Below are 27,713 nucleotides of genomic sequence, written 5' to 3'. Positions count from 1 at the left end.
CTCTCGCAGAATATAAACGTCGGATCTTGAGAGTGTGGGAACGGGGAGGGGGAGGGGCACGGGCAGACCAGCGCCCCCTGGCCCGAGTCCCGAATCTGGTCTGGGGTCAGGGGCGGGGTCCGGGCCGATGCCCTGCCCAGCGGGCGGGCTCAGGCCTCTGCCCCAGACAGCCGCCGCGGGGCCAATCCCGCCTCTGGGGCGCACCCGGGCTGCCTTTCCGGGCCCGCGGCTTCCTCCAGCCCGCCCCGCCCCTCCCCTCGGCCTCTCCGAGCCGCCCCCGACCCCCACTCGGGCCCGGCCTCGCGGCGGCGGCGGACAGACAGCGCTCCGCCGCGTCCCCGCGTCCCAAGAGCCGGCCGCCGCGCGGTGAGTGCTTGCGTGGCGCGGGCCCGCGAGGGTGGGGGCGGCCTTTGTCTGCGGCCGAGCGGTGCGGGCAGCCGGACCGCGTGCTGTGCCCTCCCTCGCAGGGCGCCCGCGCCCGGCCCACTCCCCGGGTCCGCGGCGCAGCCGGGCTCTGAGCCCCGAGGCAGCGGGGGCCGCCACAATCCAACCCCGCCCTAAGCTTGTCGCCGAGGGGGCTGGGGCACAGTGGGACCTGCCCTCGCCCGGGAGGTCCTGGAGGAGGCTGGTGGGCGCTTGTGATTCCCCGGGCCCTGGGCGAGCAGGGGCGTGGGGGCAGATCTGTCACTGTGTTGATTCTGGAAAGCTCAACGAAGCCAGCCGGGGTTAGCGGGGAAACAGGGTCTTCCGGGCCCTCCAGAGGGCCCTGCAGAGGAAAACACCATGAGTCCCAGCTCGGAGGAGGGAGAGCTGCGGGGGAGGGTTGGGAAAGGGGGCCCACTCGTCTTGGCCTTGAAGGGGGGACTTACGCGGGCAGCAGTGGGCGCGAGGGGGGACAGATTCTGAAAAGAACAGGTAGGGACAGCTGACCTGGGGGAAGGGGTGAATAGGTGTTGGGGGTGGGGGGGGCGAACACGAGGGAGAAGGATGGGGCGATTTGGGCTCTGAAATCCTCCAAGAGATGGTGGGGGAGGTAGGACAGAGAGGAGGTAGGAAACTTGGTGTCCCGAAGGTGGGGACCCAGGATGGGGGGGACACGAGAGAGGAGGGAGTTGAACCTCAGTGTCCCAACGCCCTCAGAATGCTGTTTGAGTTGGCAGGTTTGGTGGCCTGAGGCAGCAAACTGCCAGAAAAGGGGATTTATTTCTAAGCCAGACCTGCCCTAATGAGAAATGCGTGACAGATGACTCAGAAATGGATGGATCTATCACTGGGGGAAAACCTTAGGCAAATGGTAGTGCAGAAAAGATTGGGGAAGAGGGGAAGGGTTTGCTTGATCTAACTGAGAAAAACAATTTGCCTTCAAACTGGATGTGGATAGTTGTAAATGAGTCAATTTCATCATTCAGTTGAGGCCCAGGTCCTTTTGTTACATGCATGTCTTTAGCTGTTGGCTTCTGTATTAGAAAGTAATGAAGCTATTCTGTCTTTAAGAGAGGTCTGCACTTAGTCCAGCCTCTCATTCTCTCTGGCCTCTCAGAAATGCCTAGGAAGTCTGATGCTGTGCAGCCTTCCTTGCAGTTTGAGGGCCTGTACATAGGTGGGACGCTTTTGGAAGCTGAGGGAAATTGAAGTCTAAACTTGAAATTGAAGCTGAAACTTGTCTGATGGGTTGGGCCCATCTGAATGGTGGGGTGGGGTGGAGGGCTCTGGGGCTGCAGGGTGTGAACCATGGCTCATATTTCCAGCTCATTTGGGAATGGGAATATTTGGGGTGAGTACATTCCCTGATATCTAGAGTTCCTGAGCCTTAGCACTAACACTTATTTTAACTATTGAGCATGGAAATCTTTCTCTCCCGTATTACGTACATCACAGTCTGACATCAGGACACTCCTGATGTTAGTGAAATTTTTCTTCATGACTTCGGGTCAGTGGTGTGAATGTCAGATTTTGCACTAAGGGGCTATAGGGCGATGGGACTCTTGTGGGAGTGAGCTTTGCACTAAGTGGCTTCAGCCACACTTTTACTGATCACTTGACTGCTGTTTGGAGGTTTTTTCCCTCTCTTCAATGACATCACTGGTGGTTTCTCCTGCTTGCCTTCAGTGAGCTTTCCAATTTACTCCAGACTCGTGGGCTGCAAGAAATCAGACCATCCAACTTGTAAGAGGTGAGAATCGTGTGTTAATGCAAGGCTGAGGACGGGAAGGGGTGCTGGGATTTGTGGACCTGTCTGCCCTTCCTGTCCCTGGCCCTCTGCAGCTCTGACCAATCACCCGATGGAAGCAGACCAGCTGCATGTCTGAGATGCTCAGATGCCTGACAGGGGGGCTGGGTGCTTGAACGTTTGTGGAAAGGACATTTATAGAAGCATCGTCTCTACTGAGGAGGCGGTGTCCTTCTTCTTGGGAGGATGACTTCTGAGCCTTCCTGGGGGAACTCCTCAGTCCTTCATCTGTAGCCCTGTCTTGTCTGGAGCCATAAATCTTGATTCTTTGGAGCAGGATTTGGCTTTGATCATGAGCTAAGCAGTACCGCTTGGGGTCAGATTGGCAGGATGGCTGTAGAGCTGTGAGTTGGGATTCCACCGCACCTAAGGACACTCCTGGAAAGTGTTGTAGAACACGTCTCTGGCCCGCTGCTGGCTGGTTCTTGGTTGGACATGTGGGGTTTGAGTGTGAAGAAAAATGATCCAAATACAAACAGCCTCTAAGATTATGACCACATCGGGCCTGAGGCTGTGAACTTGAGTCATGGGGTCAGAGGAGGAGGAAGGGCAGGCGGAATGATGTCACTGCCCATGAGCTTATCCTCTGAGTGGGTGGCCACTTCTCATTGCTGTCCTCTTCCCAGACCCCAGGGCAGGAGTGCTGGGGTGGCGGCAGTGTGTGTGTTGGGGGCGGGGGGTGGGCAGTAGCTGCAGGGGAAGGCATAGCCTGGGCCTGCGGGAAGTAGGAGGGCGGGAACTGATTGATGTGATCCGTGAGAAATTTCCTTTGGTCTCAGATGCATCAAACGTCTGGGCCAAGGCCCCATGTGTTTTTCTGCAACCCCGGCTGCCACAGCCCAGTTTTGCCATCCCTGCAGTATGAGGTTCCAGCTAGGAACATGGAGGTTCCAGGTTTGGGAGTAGGGTTGTGCTGGATGCTTCACAGGCATCACCTCGTCTAATCATGTCAGTTCTCCAGTGTCGAGCATCATTAGCTCTATGGTAGAGATGGGGAAGCCAGAGCCCAGAAAGGGGAAGTCACGTGCCCAAAGACACACAGCTGGCACATGCTGGACCTGGGCTGCTGTCTGTCCCCAGAACAGGGAGAGATCTCATTTGGAGAGCTGGGGAGAGGGCAGGCCCTACCTAGGTATCCCAGTCCGAGCATCGGTGGGAGTGCTTGCTTTTCCAGAGGCATGGTCTTCTGCACCCTTGTGCCTCCAGAGGCCCTCCTTAACCCTCCAGGTCTGAGCTGTGCCCCCAGCCAGCTGCCCCCACTCTGTCATTCTCTTTGTGGTCCAGAGAACGGATGCTTCCTCTACACCCCTAATTCCTTTGGGCATTTGGCCTTCCTGAGGCATTTGGAGAGTATCAGAGGGCAACCTGCTAGGAGTGGGGAATGAGAAGCATTTTTTATTGGGAGCCCTGGAGTAGGAAAAGATAGTACCTCTGAAAAACAGGGCTCCCAGGTCACCCTAAAGTCGACGTGGACTCCCAGGAACTGGGGCTTCCCCGGGAAGATACTGGAATGTGCACTGGGGGTAGGGGGACCTAGATGTATAGCCCGACAGAGGAGCTCTTGGTTGGGGGCTGGGGGGAGCCAGGAGGCCTTGTCCCCATGACTATGGCAATAATAACAGCAGGAATAATTTGTTACTGCTGTTTGTGGCTGCTAGGCGCTTTCCTAAGTCCTTTCTGTATATGGTCTTATTCTTATAGCAGCCCTTGTGGGGTGGGGGTTGTTACTCCTGTTTTAGAGATGAGGAATCAAGTCTCAAAGAGGTTAAATCATTTATATTTGGTCATATGTCTAGAAAAACTTTTGAGGCAGAATTTGAACCCAGGGCTGCCTGCTCCAGAGCCTGCCTGCTCCAGAGCCCAAGCTGTACCCTGGGGCTGGCAAGGTGGCTTAATGATTCCATGTAACAACACAAAAGGCCTAAAAAGCAAGGTCAACAGGGGGCTATTCCCAGCTGTCCTGTAATTTTGAAGTCCTTATTTTATAAATGAGCAAACTGAGGGTCAGAGAGGATGTTTGTCCAAAGTCTCATGACTAGGAAGTAGCAGAGTCTAGATTGGAAACTGTATCTCCTACACCAAAGTCATCTCCTTAAACACCAGGGCTCACTTTTCCCATGAAGCCTCTTGTGGTGACAACAGCCCAGCATGTGATCATGGTTAGAGCACAGGATGGTGGTGGGACCTTAGAGAGTTGAGGAGACAAAGACCCAGAGAGGCAATGGGAGCCGAGGGGGCCTAGGAAGTGAGTGATGGAGCCTGGTCTGAAATCTATAAAAATCTCCCAAGTTGCTGTTTTCCTTTTTGTATTAACAAAAGAATTATACACTCATGGTCAAAGTCACAGAAATATATCAACTAAGAAGTAGGAGTGGGGGCGCCTGGGTGGCTCAGTGGTTTAAGCCGCTGCCTTCGGCTCGGGTCATGATCTCTGGGTCCTGGGATCGAGTCCCACATCGGGCTCTCTGCACTGAAGGGAGCCTGCTTCCCTCTCACTCTCTCTGCCTGCCTCTCTGCCTACTTGTGATCTCTCTCTGTCAAAATTAATAAATAAAATCTTTAAAAAAAAAAAAAAAAGAAGTAGGAGTAGATGCTTGCCCTTGTTCCCACGTTCCAGGGTTGGGTTCACTTTCACACTTCCAGACCCCTTTCCCATATACAAACATCCATCTCTCTCTAAACACATGGTCACTTTCATTCATCCACACTGCATTGAGCACTCACCATGTGCCGGCTCTTCACTGGAATCAAGGTTACAATAGTCAATAGAGCAGACACTGTTCCTTGTCAGGGAGGGTCCAGTATGACATGAGGAAAAGGAAACTGTGCAATGAGTAACAGAGACTCCCCTGGGGTGGCCGATCTCTTCCTGACTTTTCTGCCAAGGTGACTCTCAGGATAAAGTGGTGTTACGCCTGTCATCCGGGAAGAAGGAACTGTGTTTGCAAAAACCCACGAGAAGAGGATCCCCTGTTGTAGGACCCAAAAGAGGCGACTGTGGGGGAAAGGCAGATGGGAGGAAGTCAGGCTGGGGAGGTGAGCAAGGCCAGAGCAGGTAGGGCTCTGTGGGCCCTGGAGGAGCTGATGACATCTTGGAAGTGATGGCCTGATGCAGTTTATGTTTTTATAGCAGTTATTCTGGTAGCTGTGTGGAGTCAAGACTGGGGTGTAGAACCAGGTGAGGAGACAGGGAAAGTCGAGAGACCAGTGAAGAAGCATTTGTGATCAGCCAGGCAAGAGACGACAAAGACTTGGCAGAGCAGAGAGAGCAGCACAGGTGGAGACAAACAGAGGGTGAAGCCGTATCAGGCATCGGCAAACTTTTTCTGCAAAGGGCCAGAAAGTATTTCAGGCTTCGCGCGGATTACAAGTGCTCGGTTCTGCTATTGTCTACAGAAGCAGCCGCAGACAATACGTAAATGAAATGTGGCTACATTCCAACCAAACTTTATTTACGGACACCGAGATGTGACTTTTGTGTGATTCCTGTGTCCATTGAAATACTCTTGATTTCCAACCGTTTAGAAAAGTAAACACCCTTTCTTAACGGGTGTGCTGAACAAAAGCAGGCAACAGGCTGGTTTTGGGGCTTGGGCTGTCTGTAGTTTGCCGACCCTGGAGATGTAGTTTGGGGTCAGGAATGGTTGTTCTTGGTGATGGACTGTAGAGGCTAGAGAAACTGTAGAGCGGAGGGTGGAGAGTAGTGCCTTTCCTGAGCGGGAAGAGCTGAGGACGAACAGGTTGGAGGGGAGATCCAGAGTTTGAAGAGGGAGATGCCTGTGAGTCACCGGCAAAGAGATGTTTAGGGGACAGTTGGAGCTCAGATGAGAGGTGTGGGCTTGGGGAAGAAAATCTGGGAGTTGCCAGCATATAGACGATATTTAAAGCCATGGGAGTGGGTGAAATCGTCTAGGGAAAAATAGTAGAGAGACTTGAGGAGAAGGTCTAGGAGCCAACCCCGAGAGGTTCAGTGGTGGAGGAGGAAGGGTGGGCGCTGGAATACAGGTGATGCTGAGATGGAGAGAGAGGTAGGGGACCAGACCTGCAGCCATGGGGTCATCTGTTAATACAGAAATGAGGTCATACAGTTGACAGTATACTTGACTGACATGACACATGTCATGGACTTATTTCCTATCAGTATACGTTCTTTTAAAAAGCTGTGTGCTACTCCATTACACAGAGGCACCATCATTAATGTACCCGTTCCCTACTGGTTCCCATTTTTGCTGCTAGATGGGTGTCTTTGAGAATGGGGCTGGTGTGTCCCTAAACCAGTTCCTATGAACTATAGCCCATGGGCCAAACCTTCTGCCGCTTGCTTTTTGTATAGCCCACAGCTAAGAATGGTTTTTACATTTGTCATGGTTGGAAAAAAAAAAAAAATCATGTGATTCATGAAAATTACATGCAATTCAAATCCGAGTGTCCATAAATAAAGTTGTGTTGGAACACGGCTCTGCTCATTCATTTATGCATTGTCTCTGACTGCTTCCCTGCTACAATGGCAGGGTTGAGTAGCTGTGACAGATATCAGATGGCCTGGAAAATCTAAAATATTTACTATCCGGACCTTTACAGAAAGAGTCTTTTCCGCTCATTCCAGCAGAACAGCCCTGGGAATCCTGGCTGGGTGTGGTTTGGCTCATCCGCCCATTCTGGAGCCAGTCACTGAGGGTTCTCCAGTGAGTCAGGTCCAGTCACCTGCTGAGGCCCAAGGCTAGGGGTCAGTCACACCAGCATCACATGGACTGGGTTCCTTGCAGAATCGGGGAGCCCTGTTATTAGAAGGAATCGGTGTAGAAGAAGAGAGAGGCGCTCTAGAACAAAGGACGTGGAAGAAAGTTGCTAAGAGCATCAAGACGGACTGCTGAAGGCAGAGAGGGTCCGCTTAGCATCTGTTGTGCTTCCTTCTCAAAGAAAGAAGTTGCAGAGGCTGTTGAGAAGGAACTGAAGCTCAGGCCAGGTAGGGAGGTGATAATCTGGTAGATTCTGAGGCTTTGTCTTCTGGCCCCTGTGATTGTCCTGGTGTGGAGTGAACTTGGAGATAAGATGTCTGGAAGCTGTTTGGGGTATTTCAGGAAAACCGGGGTAGATGGCGGGGGTGGGGGTCATAGCCCTCCACGGTTTCCCACTGTGTACAGAATCCATCCTTAGGCAACCCCTGACCACCTCCCATGCCCCATCTCCCGACAGCCACTCCCCAGAGTCCCTCTCAGAGGATGCTGTTGGGGGCCCACTCCTCCAGGGAGCTGCTTGACCCTCCATGCCCATAATACTTCATCATGTTTGGTGTGTGAGTGGATAGATGAATGCTGGAAGACTTGAGATGGGCAAATAACCGGTTTTCCCGCAAATAACCGGAAAACGGCAAATTTTGGGAGCAACAGATTGAGGATTGTGTCCTTAACCCCTGACAAAATCCTGGGACCAGTTATTAATGGAACACTTGAAGAAGAGTCTATTTTAGAGGAGCCTCCCCCCCCCACCCCCGTTCTTCCCCATTTGACTGGCCCTCTGCCAGAAGTGGGGATAAGACCTGTGATGCGCAATTTCGTGGCAGCACAAAGAGGGAGATTCCTAATCCGAAAGCCCTCAACAGTGGGTGGGCGTTGATCCAGGGACAGAACCTAGTGCTGTGGGGTCTCCTTATTCCTGTCCTCTTCCTGAGGACCTCGATGACATAAGAAACAAAGCAGGGAAAAGAGGGCAACCTTTTTGGGTGACATTCATTTTTCTTTCTTTTTCTTCCATCACAAAATTATCAAGCACCTTCCAGGGGCCAGGAACTGTCACAACAGTACTGCAAAAGATCATGGCATGATCACACAACACTGTGACTGTGCTTCTCCCCACTGAATTGTACACTGAAAATGGTTGAAAGGGTCAACCTCACACTCCATGGATTTTGCCACAATTTAAAAGAAAAGGTCGTGGCCGTTGGGGTGATGGAACAGGTTTAACTGGATGAAATGTAATAAATAGTGGCACAAATGAAGTATCCCAGAAAGTCCCACCCCCTCCCCAACTCCATCAGAAGAGGACGGCAGAGACGAGGACCTGTGGCGATGCAAGTAAATGGTTCCCAGTCACTGACCACAGATTTGATCGTCTGTGATTTGGGTTATTTTGATGAACAATGTGGCACGGCTACCCAGGGTGGCCTCGTCAAGGGAGAAGATCTAAAACGTGCAGGGAGGGCGTGGACTTGTAATATAAGGTTGAAGGAGGACTAGTGGGCGGTATGCGAGACAGGTTTGGTCTCAGGATAAAGCAGAGCTTCCTGCCAGTGACAGCTGCCCCAAAGCCAGTGGATTTCTTCAGGAGGCCATGGGTGCCCACCAGCACTGGTGGGGTGAAACAGGTTGTGAGGGTGGCCCGAGAGAGGTACCCAGTTCTGATATGTGACCATTAACCTCTGCAGATTCTCCAGAATTTGTTGGGGGATCTCTCCTCTTTCCATAATCTCCCTCAGTGATCCCAACTTGGGCTCCCATCACTCCCAATGCATGGGTAGCTCCCCGTCCTGTTCTGATCTCTGGCTCCATGTGTCCAGCAGTCCATGTGGCATTTGGCGTAGACGCTCTGTGTAGCTCAAGCCCAGTAGGAATTGTTCTTCCTTCTACATATGCTTCATTTCCAGGTGTCCCCATCGTATGATGTGTGCCCCCATGTGCCCAATTGTTCAAGCCTTCAAGACCTCCTGGACCGTCTCAGCCCCTCCCTCCCTTACAGACAAAACAATCCCCAAGCCAGGTCGCGCCTACCCTTGAAATATCTCCTGAGCCGGCCCAGGGATCACCATGTGACTCAGAGGAGATAGTGTCCAGGCCCTATTTTGAAACACCTATTTTAGATGTTGTTTCCTTTCACCGCTCTGAGCAGTGGCAATTTTCATGGGGTGGGAAGAGCAGGAGAGAGAAGGAGGGAAAGGAGGGGAGGGATGGCTCCCTAAATTAGTCACTTCAGATGCTGTCAGAAAGACCCAAAATAACAGTGACGCTAGAGTAGATGCTTATTCTCACCCATGTGACGGTGTGGGTCCGTCCTGGGCTGATCCTGCAGCCTCTCCAAGGGCCTCGTGTCTTGCCATTCTGAAGTCCCCAGAGTGTTGCCTTTGGCAGCATGGTCTCAGATGGTCACCACGGCTGTGTTCCAGCTGGTGGGAAAGGGGAGGAGACAAGACAGGGTATTCTCCCTCTCTTTAAGGGTCTGACCCAGACGTTGTACACATCAGTTCCTCTCACATCCTATTAGCCAGAAGATGGTCACAGGACACACCTCTTCCCTGCAAGGCAGGCTGGGAGCTGTAGTCTTCAGCTGAGCGGCCATGTGCCTAACTAAAAACTCTACAGAAGAGGAGAACAGATATGAGGGGGGAATGAGTGGTTTCTGCCACAGTCATTTTGTACATTTCAGTGTGACCTGCCTGGCAGCTAATTGGCTCGACTTCAAGGATATAGTACATGAAGATTTAACATACTAATGTAGTTATGCTAGGATCCAGCCAAGCATTTCCTTTATACATGGGAACATGGAGTTTAGAGAGGGAAGTTACCTGTTACAAATTGCACAGCAGTGACAGAGCTGGGACTAGAATCCTGAACTTTGGGCTCATTTTCTACTATTTCAAAGGTATCTGGTTGAGAGGCACCCAACAGTGCCAGGAGGACAGGTGTCTTGGGGCTGGGGAGAAGCCACCCTGCTCAGCCTGTTTACCTGGAGAGTTGCCCGCCATTTTTTTCCAGACTCACCTTTAGGGTTATATCTCAGGTAGCGGCAAATGGCCCTCACTGTATCTTAATAATGTCCTGAACTGAAGTGCAGTGATTCACATGCACTTCTCTCTTCGGTTGCAGGCTCCTTGAGGACAGACATACAACTTCGTCCTTTCTCGGGCCCCAGGGCCTGCCTACTAGGTACTCAGTGAACAGTTAAATGCACTTCTCAGTACACGAATGAATGTATATTCAAGGAGTCTTTTGATCGCAGATAATAGACACTTAGCTCAAACTAGGAGGAGGAAAAAAAAGATTGGCTCAAGTATCTGGGCTTTCTCAGTGTGTACTCACTTCAGGCATAGCTTGATCCAGGTGCTTATCTGCTGTTTGCAACAGCTTTGCCTCTGTGCTATACTGGTTAGCAGAGATCGACACTGGCATGTGCTTTGCTCCTTCTTGCCCTCTTGGTGGGAAGCACTGTCCAAGTGGACCCTGCAGGGATTGGGAGGAGGCAGGGGGTTAAGAGATAATGGGGTGGTCATGGTGGGGGCAAGGAATTCCTCTTGAGCAGAGAGCTCTAAACCAAGAGCCCAGTCTCGGCCTTTGTTTCTTGGTTTGGGCTTAATGGGGATGCATCTTGGGTCCTCTCTTGGGGGCTTCGCAGGGGTTGAATGAACTTGCTGCACCTTCAGGCCAAGTGTGGCCTGGGCTCCTCAGTCCTGCTTCCCCGGGGAAAGCAAAGGCGCTGTGTGTTCTTTCTTGGCAGGACTCCTTGGAGTTCCCACATTTGGCTGAGACGGGGATGAAGGAAGAGGAAGAGGGAGGGCTGGCTGGTGACTCACTGGGAGGGGTGGTACATGCTGACTCCAGGGCAGGTCCCGCCAGGGAATGAGAATTCCCCTTTGTAGAGGCGGTGGGCAGGGTGGTGACAATGCAGCCTGAGATCAGTGTGTCTCCAGGGACAGCCTGTCTGTCCCAAAGAGAAGTGACAGGCTTTCTGTTCCCAGGCCATGCTCCCATTCCCTGAGCAGCACCTTGTCTCCAAGAGGTGTTCTTCATCCCTCTCTCAGTCCCTGGGGGCCCAGCTGTTGGGGTAGGAACCTCTTGGAATGCTCAGGTCTTCTTGGTTCTAGACTGTCAGGTTTTTCCCTAGTGAGAGCCATGACAGTGGGAACTTTGCTGGGTTCAGAGTCTAGGAAGGTAACCAAAGTGGGGAAGCCTAACGCCCACCCCTGGAAATCCTCTCATTCTCCCTCTGGAGTGAGGGACAGCTTGGCCCTTGGGGAGCCCTGCTAGGTTTGGTCAGGATGGAGGTACTCCCTGACCTCCCCACATTCAGGGAGGTGGCAGGCATTCCCCAAAGACCCTAGTGAGTAGAAGCTTGACATACGGAGATCTCATAAGAGAAGTCTTGAGTGCCAGGCAGAGGAAAGTGGCTTTACTTCTGTAGTGAACGGGGAGCCATGAAAGGTTCTTGAGCACAGGTAAGGTTGTGAGCAGATTCCTATCTTAGGTCCTGAGAGCAGACATTGTGGAGAGTGGGGTTTGTAGGGACAGAGTTTAGACAGCAGGACCAGTGAGGAAGGTCACAGGAGGGTCAGGGTGGGAGTGGCAGGCATGAGCAGCAGGGGGAGGGTGAAGGAGGGAGGTGGCTTGAGAACAGACAGGCGTTGGTTTTCTTCTGGGGCTGAGAGAGTAAAGGAGTCTTAGAATCTGGAAGCTTCTTAATCCTTAGGTCCTGGTGCCTCCTTGGGGGTGGGGGTGGGGGTAGAGATGGGGCACGGAGCAGAGGCTGCAGGCTGCTAGCTTTTCCTGTGGCCAGTGGTTGCCCTTGTAGGCAGGATGTGGTGCCTGCCAAGGGTGCCTTTATGAATGGAGCAGCAAGCCTGCTGACTCAGCAGGCGGCAAGGCTTTGAGGCCACTGGGTTTGGACCGGAAGTGTCTGGGAAGGAAGTGGCTGTTCAGGGCTTCCCCACTGTGGACAGCTGGGGTGGGAGTGTGTGTGTGCAGGATGCACCCGGTTTGGCTGAGGGACTCCCTCCGCCCAGCTGCGGGGGGTGGAGAAGGGTGGGGTGGGGTGGGGCAGGGCCCAGAGGGTGCTTGCCTGGGACTGGAAGGCTTGAGGCCTGGTGCCCGAGACCAAAATGATGGTGCCGGCTGGCTGTGGATGAGGTCTGCTCCTGGGAGGGCAGAAAGCCGCGGCAGGAGGTTGGAACCCGAAGCCTTGGCAGCTTGCTAACTGGCAGATTACATCACATTACCAAAGGCACCTTGCTTACAGGGGCTTTATTTTTTTCTCTTGCAAAATGGGACCGAGTAGATCTGGCTGTCTCCCTGGGTGGTTGTGAAAACGTGAACTCGACTGTGTTTTTTTTGTTTTGTTTTAAAGATTTTATTTATTTATTTGACAGAGATCATAAGTAGGCAGAGAGGAAGGCAGAGAGAAAGGAGGAAGCAGGCTCCCTACTGAGCAGAGAGCCTGATGTGGGGCTTGATCCCAGGACCCTGGGACCCAGAGGCTTTAACCCACTGAGCCATCCCGACCTTGTTCTTGTTGAACAGTGCTGGATAGCCTAAGTCCACACTGCTTATGTGGCTTCCCTGGGACATGGGAACAGTCAGGCAGCAGCTGTGGGATGGGGTAAAGGTGGGTTCAGCCCCCTAGGTCAGACACCGTGGGGGGCAGCCAGGATCAGGAGCAGGGCTGGGCCCAGGGAGATCTCACCTGTGGCCACAGACATACCTCTCACTCAGCCCTCAATCCAGCCTCTGGGGTTCGCCCCAGACCAGGCCTCTGAGTGTCCAATTAGCAAGTGTGCTCTTTCTCGGGCCCCATCCTCTGATACCAGCTGCCTCCTAGTACTCTCTCCAGGAAGCTTCTGCACAAACACTGCTAACTTCACACGTGTGACACCCACCACCTCCATGTTCTGTCTCAGTGACTGCTCCTCCCACTCATGGGGCTCAATACCACGGCTGCCCTGACTGCCCCTTCCTCTCTCCCCACGCCCTCCAGTGCTGCTGTTCTCACCCAGACCTGCTTTATCTCTTCTCATGTATCCTGCAGATGCTAACAGTCATCTTTATGGAGCACAGCTCTGACCATATCCTTTCTCCTATTCTAGAACTGTCAGAGGCTCCCAGTTACCTTCAGGATAAACTTCAGACCTTTCAGCTTGTCTCTCCGTCTGGCTCCCGCCTCAGCCTTTACTCTCCCCACCAGCTGTCGTCTGGAGTCAAACTGAGCCAAACTGATCTGCGCACATTCTTGTCCTGGGCCAGCCAGCCTTGCCTCTACTTGCCACCTTGCCTCATCTTCCTTGTATTTTGTACCAACATCTTAGTTCTGAAGGGGTGGGTGCCAGCTGCCGCCTGCCCCGCGTGCACTGGTCTAGCCTCCCCAGTGACTCAGTTCCCTCCTGCCAGCATGTCTCAAAAACAAAAACAAACAAACAAAAAAAGCCCTCGGTGGGGAGCCTTACAGAGTGTGGAAGGGAGGACCCGCCACTGGGCGGTTGCAGCCTTCTCTGAGCTGGTTGGGGGGTGGGGATGAAGTGAGGGCGGGCCTAGGGAAGACCCTTGGAGACAAAGGCCTCACTTCCTCTTCCTCACAGGCAGGGGCAGGCTTCCACCACGGAGAGCCCAGCTGTCAGCTGCCTATCAGGAAGATGCTGTGTCGCTGGGCCAGCGCGGGTGTGGGCGAGCGTGTGCCCTTGGCCACGGCCCTGGCGGCGCTGTGGGTCTGCGTCACAGGTGAGGGGAGCAGTGTGGGGGCTGGGGGGGGCGCATTCCCAGCAGGGCTGCTCCCAAGCCCTTTTGTCTAGCAGGGATGGGGAGGGTTTTGGCCAATGTCCTCCCACTGTCTCCTGTTGCCTGTCCACTCATTTCCACCGGGATTCCACAGGCAACTTACTCTGCATTTCTTAACCCATTTCCTCTTCTGTAAATTGGTCATGTGAGCACTTACTGTGATAATGTGTATCTTGAACACACAGTGTGCGTGCTCCCTCCTGAGGACCTTTGCATGTACTGTTCCCTCTGTCTGGAACTTTCTGTGCCCACACATAGGCATGACTTGATCCTTTATTTCATTCGGGTCTTTGCTCCGATGTCACCTCCTTGGCAAAGTTTTCTTGGCTACTTTGTATAACAGCACACCACCTCTCCCTACCCTCGACCTTACTTTTTCATGCTGCTTCCCAGCCTTTACCTCTGCCTGACATGTGCATTCATCTGCTTCTTGTCGGCTCTGCTCAAAGAGCAGGGTCTGTCCTCAGTGCCAGGACTGGTTCCAGCCACATAGTAGCTGCTCAGTAACCATGTTGGATAAATGATGTAACTCTTCCCACACAGCTCTTGGCACAGAGTCAGCATTCAATAACGGCATTATTTTTAATAACAACGTCCTCATCCTATTTTAAATCCTTACCGGTCCCTGGCAGAGGGCGGGACTGCCTTCTTCTGCCCTAGGGGAAGACAAAGCTGAGTGTCTGGTGCCACCTGCTGGTCATAAAGAGGAGCTTTAAGAGAAATCAGAGGCTGCTCTGATTTCTCTGAAGGGCTTTGGGTGATTCCTTAGGTTACATTCCTAAATATCCCCTATAAGGGGCACCAGTTGGAGAGCAGCCTGGGGCATGTGGTTGCAGCGAGAGATCCAGGACCAACATAAGACCTTTAGAGACCTCTACACACGGGAAAGATCATGATAGCCTTTCCCTGTAATTTGCAATAAAAATACTATTTTTCTAAACGCAAGAAGCCTTTAATGGGTGCTATATCCAGTCAGCATTGTATCAAGATTGTTGGTTTTTACATTTTTTGAGTGTTCCTGCTTTGCTAGTGCCCAGAGCACCCATTTACCCAAGAATGGCAGTGCCAGAGTAGGGAGCATGTCTCCCCAAAGGAAAGGCTCAGGGAACCCCCCCCCCCACCCCCGCACTAACTTCCCAGGGCTCTAAAAGAAGAGCTGGAAGGGAGGCAGACGTGGCTGGGTGAGGAGGCTTGCCAATCCACAGGATCAAGGGCAGAGGACGAACAGGGGAATCTGGCTCTAGGGATGAGTGGACAGCAGGCTTCCAGGATTCCTGCTGCTGTGTTCCCCTCACCTTCCATTCATCAGCAGTCCCTCGCCAACAAACCTTCACTCTGTCCCGTGTGCTCCAACACCACTGCCACCCTCTGGAGCTAAGCCAGCTTTGTCACTTCTTACAAACTGAGCTGAAATAGTTCTTAAACCATTCTCCGCAGAGGAGCCAGAGTGAGCTGTAAGCACTGTTAGGCAGATTATGCCTGATTACCACCCCCTCAACCTGCAGTGATTTCCCATTGCATGTAGCAAACTATGTTCTTTACTGGTCTTGCAAAGCCGTCCCATCCAGACTCTCTGGGCCACAGTGGACAGCTACCTGATATTCTCACTAAGGGAGCTGAATCTTGCCTCAGCACCTTCCCAACTGCTATTCCCCCTGCCTGGAACATTCTTACACTGGCTTGTCTCATTCCCTTAAATTTCAACTTAATATCCTCTTAGTAAGAATGTGCCTCACTGCCCCGTTGAAAGGTGTGGGCCTTCCTTCCCCCGGATATAAAAGCAAATCATGTTTATTTAGGAAAAGAAAAAAGAAAGCCCTTGTGATCCTTTCTCATTCAGAGGAAACAACTATTAACATTTGATATATACCTTTTTAGACTCCCCTTTCTAATTAATAAAGACAACATACTTATGTGAAAATGCCACTGTCAAATATTTGAAAAGCGACCCCCTCTAATCCTTTGGCTTATTTATGTCTCTCATACCCCTAATCCCATGCTAATGAGAATTTGTGTTTTAGTTTGTCCCTATCTCCCATTAAAAGGTAAGCTCTGTAAGGGTGTGACCTTGGTCGTCTTCTCTGTTGCATTCCTAACTCTTATGCTCGACAATAGTACGTGCTTGCTGTAGCCTTGTTGACTGAATGAGGACCACAGGTAATAAACTTTGCTTTGCCTCTCAGGCCTTAAAGGATGGGTGGACTGGCCTGGATATAACCCAGAGCCCAGGGAGGACTAGGGAGGCTCCCAGGCCCCACACCTCCTCACTACCCTACCCCACCGCCCCCAGGTGCTTTGGAGGTCCAGGTCCCCGAGGACCCCGTGGTAGCCCTGGTAGGCGCCGATGCCACCCTGCGCTGCTCCTTCTCGCCCGAACCCGACTTCAGCCTGGCGCAGCTCAACCTCATCTGGCAGCTGACAGACACCAAACAGCTGGTGCACAGTTTCGCCGAGGGCCGCGACCAGGGCAGCGCCTACGCCAACCGCACCGCGCTCTTCCCGGACCTGCTGGCCCAGGGCAACGCGTCGCTGAGGCTGCAGCGCGTGCGCGTGGCGGACGAGGGCAGCTTCACCTGCTTTGTGAGCATCCGGGACTTCGGCAGCGCCGCAGTCAGCCTGCAGGTGGCGGGTGAGCGCCGGCAGGGGGCGCCCTCGCGGGCTGCGTCACTCACCTCCCGCAGCCCCCCACCCACAGCGTCTCCACTGACCCCGCAACTCAAGCCCTACTGCTGACCCCTAGCCCTGCAGGTCCTTTCCTCCACTGTGACGCCCCCCTGCCCCTGCCCCGTCCTTCCCTTACTGACCTCGACCTCTGTGTTCTACCGCCTGCCCCACTCCAGCTCCCTACTCGAAGCCCAGCATGACCCTGGAGCCCAGCAAGGACCTGCGGCCTGGGGACACGGTGACCATCACGTGCTCCAGCTACCGGGGCTATCCGGAGGCCGAGGTGCTGTGGCAGGACGGGCAGGGCGCACCCTTGACGGGCAACGTGACCACGTCGCAGATGGCCAACGAGCAGGGCTTGTTTGACGTGCGCAGCGTCCTGAGGGTGGTGCTGGGCGCCAACGGCACGTACAGCTGCCTGGTGCGCAACCCAGTGCTGCGGCAGGACGCTCACGGCTCTGTCACCATCACGCCCCACAGAAGCCCCATAGGTTTGTTTTGTACTTTAATGTACCCACGATGGAGGGAGGCGCTTGTCCTATCAGCAGGGGCTGCGGGATTTGAATCTAGCTCCCCACTTTCCGTTTCCCAGATGGGTGAAATTCCCAGCAATGGCAACGGGAAAGGCAAACAGGGTGAGGGGGCTGGGAGCCTTACCTTGCTGGTAGGGGCCGAGGACAGTCATCACGGACCTTCCTCGCTCTCCGGGGCTACTGACTCCAGGGCTCCGGAAACCTCTGGAAAGAGAGTTAGGATAGAAGGATCCATCATGGAGGAGGGGGGTTTTGCTAGGGCTGGATGCTGTCCCCGGCCTCTCCCTCCCACCCACCCCCCACCCCCCTCCGCCAGGAACAGGCATTGTCAGGCCAAGGTCAACAGTCAACCTCCCGTGATTCTTGTCCTAAGATTAGGGGGACTCCACATCTGGGAATCCGGAGACCCTGTCTGCTTTTGGGTCTGGAGAGAAAGCGGGACGATGGGACAGGAACTGGGGGTTAATGGAGGCGGAAATCTGAGAGGCTGTGTGTTGGTAGCCCGGAGCGTCCCAATTCCCTTCACTGTCTTATCTAACCTCATCCCCCAGGTGCCGTGGAGGTCCTGGTCCCCGAGGACCCCGTGGTGGCCCTGGTAGGCGCCGATGCCACCCTGCGCTGCTCCTTCTCGCCCGAACCCGACTTCAGCCTGGCGCAGCTCAACCTCATCTGGCAGCTGACAGACACCAAACAGCTGGTGCACAGTTTCGCCGAGGGCCGCGACCAGGGCAGCGCCTACGCCAACCGCACCGCGCTCTTCCCGGACCTGCTGGCCCAGGGCAACGCGTCGCTGAGGCTGCAGCGCGTGCGCGTGGCGGACGAGGGCAGCTTCACCTGCTTTGTGAGCATCCGGGACTTCGGCAGCGCCGCAGTCAGCCTGCAGGTGGCGGGTGAGCGCCGGCAGGGGGCGCCCTCGCGGGCTGCGTCACTCACCTCCCGCAGCCCCCCACCCACAGCGTCTCCACTGACCCCGCAACTCAAGCCCTACTGCTGACCCCTAGCCCTGCAGGTCCTTTCCTCCACTGTGACGCCCCCCTGCCCCTGCCCCGTCCTTCCCTTACTGACCTCGACCTCTGTGTTCTACCGCCTGCCCCACTCCAGCTCCCTACTCGAAGCCCAGCATGACCCTGGAGCCCAGCAAGGACCTGCGGCCTGGGGACACGGTGACCATCACGTGCTCCAGCTACCGGGGCTATCCGGAGGCCGAGGTGCTGTGGCAGGACGGGCAGGGCGCACCCTTGACGGGCAATGTGACCACGTCGCAGATGGCCAACGAGCAGGGCTTGTTTGACGTGCGCAGCGTCCTGAGGGTAGTGCTGGGCGCTAACGGCACATACAGCTGCCTGGTGCGCAACCCAGTGCTGCGGCAGGACGCGCACGGCTCTGTCACCATCACAGGTAGGCAGGGGGCAGGTGAGCAGCCGGGGAGACGGAGGGAGCTGCTGCCTTTTATCTAGACCCTGAGTTAGAATTTGGGTGGGTGGGGGTGGTCAGAAGCCTCCACCGAGAAGTCCTTGAGGGACTTGGTTTAAGGAGCTGATAAAAGTCACGTATAATATTGGCCCTACTATGAGTGCCTTAGAGGGTCCTTGTGCTCCCCAAGCAGAAAGGGGAGTGGCTGCGGGAATTTGGAGGCGTGGGTGGGAGTCCCAGAGTAGACGCGGCATGGTGAGGGAGAGCTTTCCTACTGAAACTGCTCCGGGGGACGGGAACGTGTTGCTGTGGCCATGGCACCGTCTGATCTGAGGCCGTGAGAGACAGCTAGGGATTTCCAGGTGGTCCGGACCGACCTCACGGTGTCCGCGCTTCTAGAGGGGAGCTCTCAATCCAGGCAATCTCTGCTGCCCCCGTGTGGCCAAACACCAGATTGATGCCGCCCATTTGGCCATTCCCTCGATCTGCTTGGGGTCTGATTTGTGTCCCAGCCCAAACACCTTCCCTTCCTGCATTGCTTACCTCAGTGATGCTCCTTGTGCCTGGGGGTGAGAAGAGGGCTCAGGCCCACACTCAGGCCAAGGGAGGCAGTCTCCATCCGTGTTGGGACATCAGGTTGGCTCCTCGGTCCCTCAGGCAACTTGGCTTTCCCACGGGCCTCCCCACAGCCTCTGGGGTCAGGACGGCAGGTTCTGTCTGTCTGGTTGTCCTGTCTTCCCTTCCTGTGACTTCCACCCCCTGGTGGGTTTCCTGAGAGAATAAGAAGTACCAGGTAGAGTGACATTGACAGAGAAAGGGAAGATTTCTGCGAAAGGAGGCAGGGGCCAGAGTGGGCTGGAGCAGCCGGGAGAAGTCTCCAGGAACAGGTGGGAGTTGAGAGAGCCTTGAAGGACAGGTGGGCTTTGTAATCATTTGCCCCTGGCGTTGAATTGGGTATTTGCCACGCTGTGCAGAAAGGGCTTATGGGTGTAAATGGAATGGTAAGGAGAACGCTTACCTCATCTAAGAGAAAACACTTTTATTTTAAACTTCAGTAGCTAACATTTAAAGTGCTTTCAGAGATGAGGAAACCAAAACCCAGAGAGAAGAGAGAACTTTCCCAAGTCTGCAGACTAGAACAGTGGCTCTATTTCGTTGGCCAGGCACCTCTTTGAAAATTGGATAAACAGTAAATGCAATAGTTTGCATTTATGTTTAGAAGGTGCACGGGAGTGTGTGGCCCTTGGCTCCAGCACCCAGTGGTGAGCCAATGACCCAGGACCAGAATCCAACCTTTAGCCTCTCAGCCTAATTTTCTCTCCTCCCCACCACCCAGCCTCCTGTTTTCGTAAGAGCAGGTCTGGCCTACTTTGGAGCCCTTGGCCTGTATTTCGCTTCAGGCAGCTTTATGCCTGGTAAAACATTCTAGGATTCAGAATGTCAGTCCTCCAGCCTGGGCTCTCCCACACCTGCTGGAGAGGTTCGTGACATCGCGCGTGCTGTGCGTGGAGAGGGCTTTATGGAGCATGCCCTGTGAGTGGAGCCTCAACACCCCGGCCCGAGCCCTGCTCTTTACTCCAGGGCCAGTTTGGCCAGTGTTCCAGGCGCTAACACCAGTCAGGGGGTGAACACAGAAAGAGATCCTCCCTTTTCCCGAGTATTTCGGTGACTCTGCTCCCTCCTTTGCTGCAGGGGCCGTGCTTGGGATCCCCAGATGTTTCCTTCCCGGGCTTCATGGACAGGTCTTCCTGGCCCCTCGTCTCAGCCGCTGTCCTCTCCCACCCCCTTGGGTGATGGGTCCCTTTGTTTGCAACGTTCTGAGCAGCAGCTCTGCCAACCATGCCGTCTGGAGGGAACGTCTGCTGCAAATGCCCGTGTCCCTGGCAGGGCCTCTGCTGCCGAAGGTTCTCCTGGCAGTGCTGCCGGCCCTGACCGTGCCTTCTGCAGACCCAGCTGGCTGCTGCTGCTGGCCTGGGCACTCGTGGTCTGCAGAGAGCAGAGGAGAGCAGTGCTGTCTTTTGTTAGCTCTGAGGTCCCCAAGCTTTCTGCCCAGGACTCGGCGTGGGCCCAGGGACTGGGCTGCTGGCTGGCAAGCTCAGAACAGTGGCTGGCCCAGACCCAGGTGCGGGCGCCTCGAGCCCCTCCCTCTGCCGTTGAGAGAGCTAACAGAAGGGCCTTCAGCGTTTCACGGAAACATTCCCCTGGCAAGTCTCCCCCTCTGGGGTAAACCCAGAACCCTCACCACGGCGCCCTCAGTTCCCACCCCCATCTACATGCGGGGCTCCCCAAGCATTTTCTGTAAGGGCTGGATAGTAAATATTTTAGGCTTTGTGGGCCACATACGATCTCTGTTGCTGCTGCTGCTTTTCCTTCCCCTTCTGCTCCTCCTGTTTCTTTTTTGGTAACCCTTTACAAATATGAAAACTATTATTAGCCAACAAGCTGTACAAAAACAGACCACAGGACAGACCTGGCTTGCAGACCATAATTTGCTGACTCCCAATCTCTGAGATGGGGGATATCACCAGGCAAGGCTGGAAGAGTCCGGGGGGGGGGGCCTTCTGAGGAGGTGAACCTTAAAGTAGGTGAGCGTTTGGGGACATTTTTTAAAGTAGGGGAACCTGACAGCAATGGCGTGGGGGCTGGAAGGCACCAGCTGTCCCTGCAGAGAGTGGTTAGTTCACCAGCTTGGCTGGAGCAGAGGTTCCTAAGGTGGACGCAGAAGGAAAGGCTGGGGGAAGGGAAGGAGCAGCCACATAATAGAGGTCCTTGAGAGGATTGAAGCATTATTCAAATGTCAGTGGGGAACCATAGAAGGTTCTAGAGCATCATCAACTGCAGATTTTTCACTCCTGCCAAGGTGAGGCATGTCCACACCAGCCACAGCTGGGTCAGGGCTTGGATGTGTCTCGTGGGGGGAGGGGAGGGGCATGGGAACATGAGTGAGCTGTCTTCCTAACGCTGGAGCCTAGTGAGGGTGGGAGCTACCTATTCACACATCTTGGCCAGGGGTGTGCAGTCCTCAGGGTCACAGGGGCCAGGCATGACCATCTCTTCCTATTCTCCCCACTTTCCCTCCCAGGGCAGCCCATGACCTTCCCCCCTGAGGCCCTGTGGGTGACCGTGGGGCTCTCTGTCTGTCTCGTTGCACTGCTGGTGGCCCTGGCCTTCGTGTGCTGGAGAAAGATCAAGCAGAGCTGTGAGGAGGAGAATGCAGGTGAGGGAGAGAGGGTGTGCGCACACACACGTGTCTTTGCGTGTGCTGTTGTGTCTGTGGCATCAGCATGTGGGTCGCTTTCTGGTGACCGAATGAGCGTGAGTGTGCAAATGGGGCCTCATTGTGTGTGTGTGTGGCCCCGAGGCTGAATGTGTCTTGTACATGTAAACAGGTGTGAGCCTGCCTATCGGGGTGGGAATATGGCAGGCTGAGCACGGGTAGCAGCAGGACTGGAGGTGAGAGGTGGATGTGTGGGCCTGCAGTGTGACAGTGAGGGTATAAGTCACACGAGTGTGTCTGTGCGTGGATGCGTGGGTGTAGAGCGTGGACATTTAGTGGCACATGTGTGAATGCCACATGGTGTGTGTGGCTCTGTGTGAGGGTGTGTCTGCTTCCCAGTGGGCAGAGTTGAAGGCGGCTGCCATTAGCTGCCATTAGCCCGTTGACATTGGTAGACGGCGCTTTGAGCTTGGTCAGGAAGCATGTCAATTCTGGGGAGTGGTGGGTGGTGAACACACACTGGTGAGTTGGGAGTTGATGCCGGTGGGTGGTAGGTGGGTACACAAAGGCTTCTCTGGTGAACATGGAAGTAGATGGTCAGAGGTGGGAGCAGGCTGGGTGTCGGGAAGGAGGGTACGTATGTGGAGGAGAAGGGACAGACGGGTGGCAGCTCGTGCAGTGGGTGGCAGGGGGTGCTGGTAGAAGGACAGGAGCGCAGGTAGGTGGGTGCTGCTGGTGTTGGAGGCTGGTGGTAGGGGGGCTTGGTAAGTAAGTGGGTGGATGGGGGAGCAATGGGTGTGGCTGGGAGGAGGGGTGAGGAGATGGTACTTGGATGGGAGAGCAGTGGGTTCTGCTCTGTGCTGGTCTCAGGCTCCCACCCTGTGTCCAACATCTGGACCACAAACCAGGCCTACTCTGCCCACTTTCCTGCCTCCCATACTCCCAGGTGGAGATGTGCAGGGATGACTGGGGGCTGAGAAAGTCTCGTTATGGAGTCCTTGTCTTCCAGGTGCTGAGGACCAGGATGGGGATGGAGAAGGATCCAAGACCGGTAAGCCTGAGCTTCGAGTGGGCCTTATTGGCTGAAGGAAGGATGCAGGGGTGGGGAGAGAACTCTAGGATCCTGAGGAACCACGTTTGCTTGGGGTTTGAATGCAGTGTGTTCTGTGGTCTGTGGCCTCCTGCCCCGGTAAGTCTGGTCTTTACTCAGTGTGAGGCCTGGACGTGGGTCTCCCCTGGCTCTCTCCCAGGTGTTGTTTTGTCTCTCCTGCCCACCTGACCTTTCTACCTGGGCCAGCTCCACTCTGAGTGACCCTGCACTGTGGGGTCTGGTGGCTTTCTAGGGGAAGGAGGGCTCAGGGGACAGGGTGGCCTGGGTTTAAGTTCCAGCTGCCGCTTGTGGGCTGAGCGGCCTGGAGCAAGTCACTTTGCTTCTCTGGACCTCAGTTTCTTCATCTTTGAGTCTTGGTTTCCTCCTAATAACTGCCTATTTCATAGATTGTGTGGGTTTATTTAAATGAGATCATGTATATAAAGGGCCTCACACCAGGCCAGGTGCCTGGTCCATGCTTGATAGCTTGGAGCCTTGTTAGTAGGCACACAATTTAAGACAGTCCCATTCTGGTTAGAGGCTATATGACTTTGGTCACAGTGCTTTGCTGCTCTGGGCTTCAGTGTCCCTCTGCAAAATGTTCTCTTGACCCTGCCTTGATGACACCAGAGGCTCTTTCGAGTGACTGGACACAGGGGTGTTTGCACAGGGCATGGTGCTTTGGAGACACCAGCTTAGAGCCAGCTTAGGGTAAGTGCTGCGGTGCTGGTGTTTCGTGGCCCCTGAAGGCTTCACCGCCCTCCCTCCTGGGGCTCCTGGGCCAGCTTCCTGTGGAGCCATTTGGGATAGTGTCAGTTGACATCGGTCCCCTCCCCACCCCTGTGAAGGAAGCGCAGGAGACTGACACCTGGGGACTGCTGTAAATGATGCCAATTAACTCTCTGCCTTTGGTGTGGTGACAGCCCTGGGATCAGGCCTCATTTTCCTTGCTCAGAGGCAGATGTAGTTGCCAGAGAGAGGGGGTAGGGAGTGGAGCGTGGCCTAGAGATTTGCTCAGTCTCGGTTCCTCATGACCCCTCATGACCTCATGACCTGGGAACGGCTGCAGCCTCCTGTAGCTTCTTACGTCACCCTTATTTGCAGAACAGACTCAGTGTACTTCTGCATCTCTAGCTCACTGGAGGGCAGGGTAGCTGTTCCCATTGTACGGATGTGGAAAACTGAGGCCCAGAGGGGAGCTGGGCCTTGAGACAGCAGCTTAGGGCCCCTTCCCTGGGGCTGGGAGGTTGCCCTCATCCTCCCAACTTCTCCCAGTCCGTGTAGCCTCACTTCTTTCTCAGCCCCCATCCCTCTGCCTGACTTCTGACCCTGCCATTGGCCACGGTCCCCCCTCACTGTGTGCTCCTTCCTTTTTTGCAGCCCTGCGGCCTCTGAAACACTCTGAAAGCAAAGAAGGTAAAGACATGGGGTGCCTGAGATTGTGTCTGTGGGTTGGCGCATCTGTGTGTGGGAGGTGGGGGAAGATCGTTGGCGGTGGGGGTCACCATCGCAAGCTCACTGGTGACCTGAGGCTCCCTCCCCAGGAGAGCAGCCAGGACTCTCCCCTGGTGGAATGGCAGAGAGAGGAGTAACCATGGTCCCAGCTGCTCTAAGCAGGTGCAGATGTGACAGAGGCTTCACAAGGACGGGTTTTTTTTTCCCTCTCCTGGAACAGTTTAAGCGTAGGTGACCTTAAGGCCACTGACTTCCTGGCACTAGGTTCCATTTATTGGTTTCTGCCCTCTTCCACTCAGAACTTCCATCCCTGAGTCCAGGCCGGCTGCTCCAGCTCCCATGCCCTCTCTGGAAGCAAGGGGGAGGGAGGAGAAGGAGGGACTATTTTTTCTAGGGCTTGACTAGAAATAGCTCCTATTACTCCAGTTTTGGTCCATTGGTCTGGATCCGGGGAGGCCAGGGACTATGGCTTTCGGCTGGGGAGCCATGTTCCTGCCATGTAGTAGGCAGTTAGTGAATGTTAACAATCATTATTACTCGTATTCCGTAACATCGGTGGTTACAGTAGGAAGTGGGTGCTTGGGAAGTAAGTGTGAGATTCTTCCTTACTAAAGTAACCAACAGTGACATCTGTATATGCGTGTTTGTGTGGAAATGTGTGTGTGTGTATTTTGAACAAAACATTCCTTGACAGACTTGCCACTCGATGTGAGTGGCTTCCACCTAGAAAATCAAAGTTGGTTGCTAAAGGTTATGGAAACGTTTTCAGGTGGCCTGGGTGTCCCTTTTAGGAAAAAAAAACTTTCACTAAATTCCTGGATGCTCATCCCTGCATTTAGAGGAGAAGGGAAGGACGCAGCCCCTGTCTTCAGGAAACTTCCTGAAGGCCGGGGCAGGGCGTTGGGGGCGGGGAGGGTGGGGGTGCAATGGGGCCCTCAGAAACCTGCACAAAATACGTGATAAGGGAGGATGGTAGACTCAGACTTTCACAACAGTCAGTAAAGGGGGCTTCGGGAAGGCAGCATTGTGCAGAAGAAAGAGGCCCCGGGGTCAGGAGGGGAGACCTTGGGTCTAGTTTCTGCCTCTGACCTTCCGGGAGGTTTCTTCGTGAGTGGAATGTACACCACTGACCTGGGGAGATGGTGGTGAGGTCTAGGCAGGGTGACAAATGCAGGAGGGCTTGGTAAAGCAAGTCCTTTTAAATGCTGTAGAATGTTCCATGGCAGTAAGAGGCTGATGTTGGGGTTTGGAGGGATGGAGGATGGAGATAAGTTATCTGCCTCCTTGTTGTTCTGAACCTAATGAGGCATAGGAGGATTGAGCAGATGGAGATGAAAATGTCAGGTTGGTTCTAGAAGAGAGCTGCAGGAGAATGGCCTGGGTGCGGGGTGCAGTGGGCTTCCCCATCTTGCTCCCAGCGGGTCAGGCTGACCCCCCAGTCTCTGGTCACACTGTGTGCACAGAGGCAGCACCTGGAGGCAGGGTGCGTGGGGGGGGGGGGGGTGTACTACTTTTCCTGGAGCAGACAGAGCCCAAAGAATGGGAGAGGGAGCCGCAGGATCACACAAACTCCGCGCCCCTGCCAGGCAGGGAGTGGCGCGGGGGCCAGTCCACTGGTGCCCCCATGTGGAAACAAGACCCAGAGGCACTCAGCAGCGTGGTAAGGGGAGCTGGACAGGATTTCTTGCTAGTGTAGGGGAGGGAGCCAACCAGGGAAAACAGAGGGGAATAGAAAGGAAGGGGTGAGTGGAGGGGACAAGTGTGCCAGTGAAAGTGGTTGGAAAGGGTGTGGGGGCGGGGGCAGCCGTGGGGCTGCAGAGAGAGGCTGGCGGGGACTAGGCAGCCTCCCTTGGGGGCCCCATGGTCTCTCTGATGCCCAACTCCCGTGTTGTGCCTGTCTGGGCCTCCAGGGCCCTGATAAGCACGGGAGGGTGGGGGGCGGCTGCTAGTCAGACTGCGGCGGCCCCTCCCACACGCACTCCCCACCCGGAAGTGTGTGAGCATGCGCCTGGGGTTCTGGAGCGCTCCCAAGAGTAGAACTCTTCCCTTTAATGCTTTTCCCCTGATGTTTTCTTTCCATCACGAAATGCAGATGATGGACAAGAAATAGCTTGACCACGCGGGCCAGGGAGCTGCTGCTCTGGCCTGGGGTCTCCGTGTGAGCCCTGGCCCCAACAGACGGCTCCCACTCCAGCAGGTCTGCTCATTCTCCAAAGGACAGAGAGACCTCCCCGCAGCCTTCTTTCTCCGATGGATGTGATTTCCAAGTCATCCTGCTGCCTTATTTCTCCGGTGACACGATACATAAACCATTCTGCTGTCTAGTTTCTTATGGACACCACCCCACCGCCTTATTTCTCCACGGATATGCCGCATGGACCATCTGGCTGCCTCTTTTTCTCCAAAGGACTCAATATTCAGACTGATCCTCTGCCTATTTCTCCAAAGACAGGATACACAGTCACCCCTGGCCGCCTTTCTCCAGTGGCCCTGATAACACTAGTTTTCATTTCTCAGCCTCCACCCTCCCCCACCCCGGGCTCCCTGTAAGCCCATCTCCTAAGACAGGGACACTGCAGCTTCAGCATCTCCTCAAGTCCACAGGCATCTCCCCTCCCACCTCCCCTTCCTCTGGCCTGGGCCTGAGCCTTTTTCCTCCCTCACTAAGTGAAGACAGGGCCCTTCCCCCTGGGCCCGCAGAGGCACAGAGGTGCATGTGCTGGAACACGTGCCAGGACAGGTAGGGACCTCCCTTGGCCCAGTCTCTCCCGTGGTACCCTGGGCTGTGCCCTGGGAACTGCCTCCCCACGGAAAGCACGTGCTGGTCACACTGGGTGTCCGGGTGTCTGTGTGGGCCCCCTGGGGGGCCAGCCCCTAGCCCCCTGCTTTGCCCTCCTGTCCTTTTGTTCACCCATTCTAGTCATGTTCTAGTCATGTTCATCAAGCATCCGTAGGGTGTCAACACTGCCTTGGGCACCTGGGACGTGGTGTGAGAAGATAGGCCCCTCCTTTAAGGAGCTCGTCCTTCAACTAGGGACCTGCCCTAGTCTGTCAAGAGACAGACACCTGCCCACTACAGTCTATGGCTCCTGAGCAGGCTCCTGCCCTGCTCCCTACAGTACCCCTCTTCTGTGCCCACAGCCTGCTGGATACCTCATGCCCACCGCATCCTCATTCTCTCCCCAGAGCAGGGGGTAGGGACGGCAACCTCTTGCTACAGTCGGAGAATCTAATGGTTTCCAAAGTCTTTCCGGTGGGAGCAGGTGAGCAGGCAGCCGCCGTACCCCGTGAGAGCAGAAGTGTAGGGGAAGCCTGGGGACGGGGCAGGGCCAGGAGGGCACAGGAATGCAGCCCCTCACAACCCCCCCCCCCCACCATGGTGCTATTCTGGAGCCGGGAGGACACCTCCTGGGCTTGTCTCTCACTGGCCCCCAGCCTCCAGAATGCTTCTGATGTCCTCCCGCTGACATTTCTTCCTTCCCCCAGGAATGGAAGAGGTGGCATGTCTAATTTAAATGTGGGACTCTGAGGAATTTTGTTAACTGGGGGTGTATTTTGGGAAAAATAAATGGCTTTGTAG

General features: G+C 54.7%; 1 protein-coding gene across 5 annotated transcripts; it reads left to right on the top strand.

Moving 5' to 3' along the window:
* Positions 1–27,713, top strand: CD276 (CD276 molecule). 5 transcript variants are annotated; one of them, XM_046009556.1, is made up of 12 exons: positions 17–366; positions 2,110–2,173; positions 10,090–10,149; positions 13,566–13,704; positions 16,052–16,390; positions 16,602–16,916; positions 17,510–17,848; positions 18,060–18,356; positions 21,454–21,588; positions 22,598–22,639; positions 24,059–24,094; positions 26,226–27,713. In XM_046009556.1, exons 4-12 carry the CDS (start codon positions 13,620–13,622, stop codon positions 26,246–26,248), a joined length of 1,611 nt encoding a protein of 536 aa, XP_045865512.1. In that variant the 5' UTR covers positions 17–366; positions 2,110–2,173; positions 10,090–10,149; positions 13,566–13,619; the 3' UTR covers positions 26,249–27,713. The 5 variants fall into 5 exon arrangements, with proteins under 5 accessions (XP_045865507.1, XP_045865509.1, XP_045865510.1 ...); XM_046009551.1 differs by lacking the exons at positions 21,454–21,588; positions 22,598–22,639; positions 24,059–24,094; positions 26,226–27,713 and adding an exon at positions 20,064–20,845 and having other exon boundaries at positions 1–366; XM_046009553.1 differs by lacking the exons at positions 2,110–2,173; positions 21,454–21,588; positions 22,598–22,639; positions 24,059–24,094; positions 26,226–27,713 and adding an exon at positions 20,064–20,845 and having other exon boundaries at positions 1–366.

The sequence above is a fragment of the Meles meles genome, chromosome 6, assembly GCF_922984935.1.
Source record: "Meles meles chromosome 6, mMelMel3.1 paternal haplotype, whole genome shotgun sequence".
Taxonomy (NCBI): domain Eukaryota; kingdom Metazoa; phylum Chordata; class Mammalia; order Carnivora; family Mustelidae; genus Meles; species Meles meles.
The sequence above is the reverse complement of the archived record's forward strand: the minus strand, read 5'-3'. Positions and strand labels throughout refer to the sequence as shown.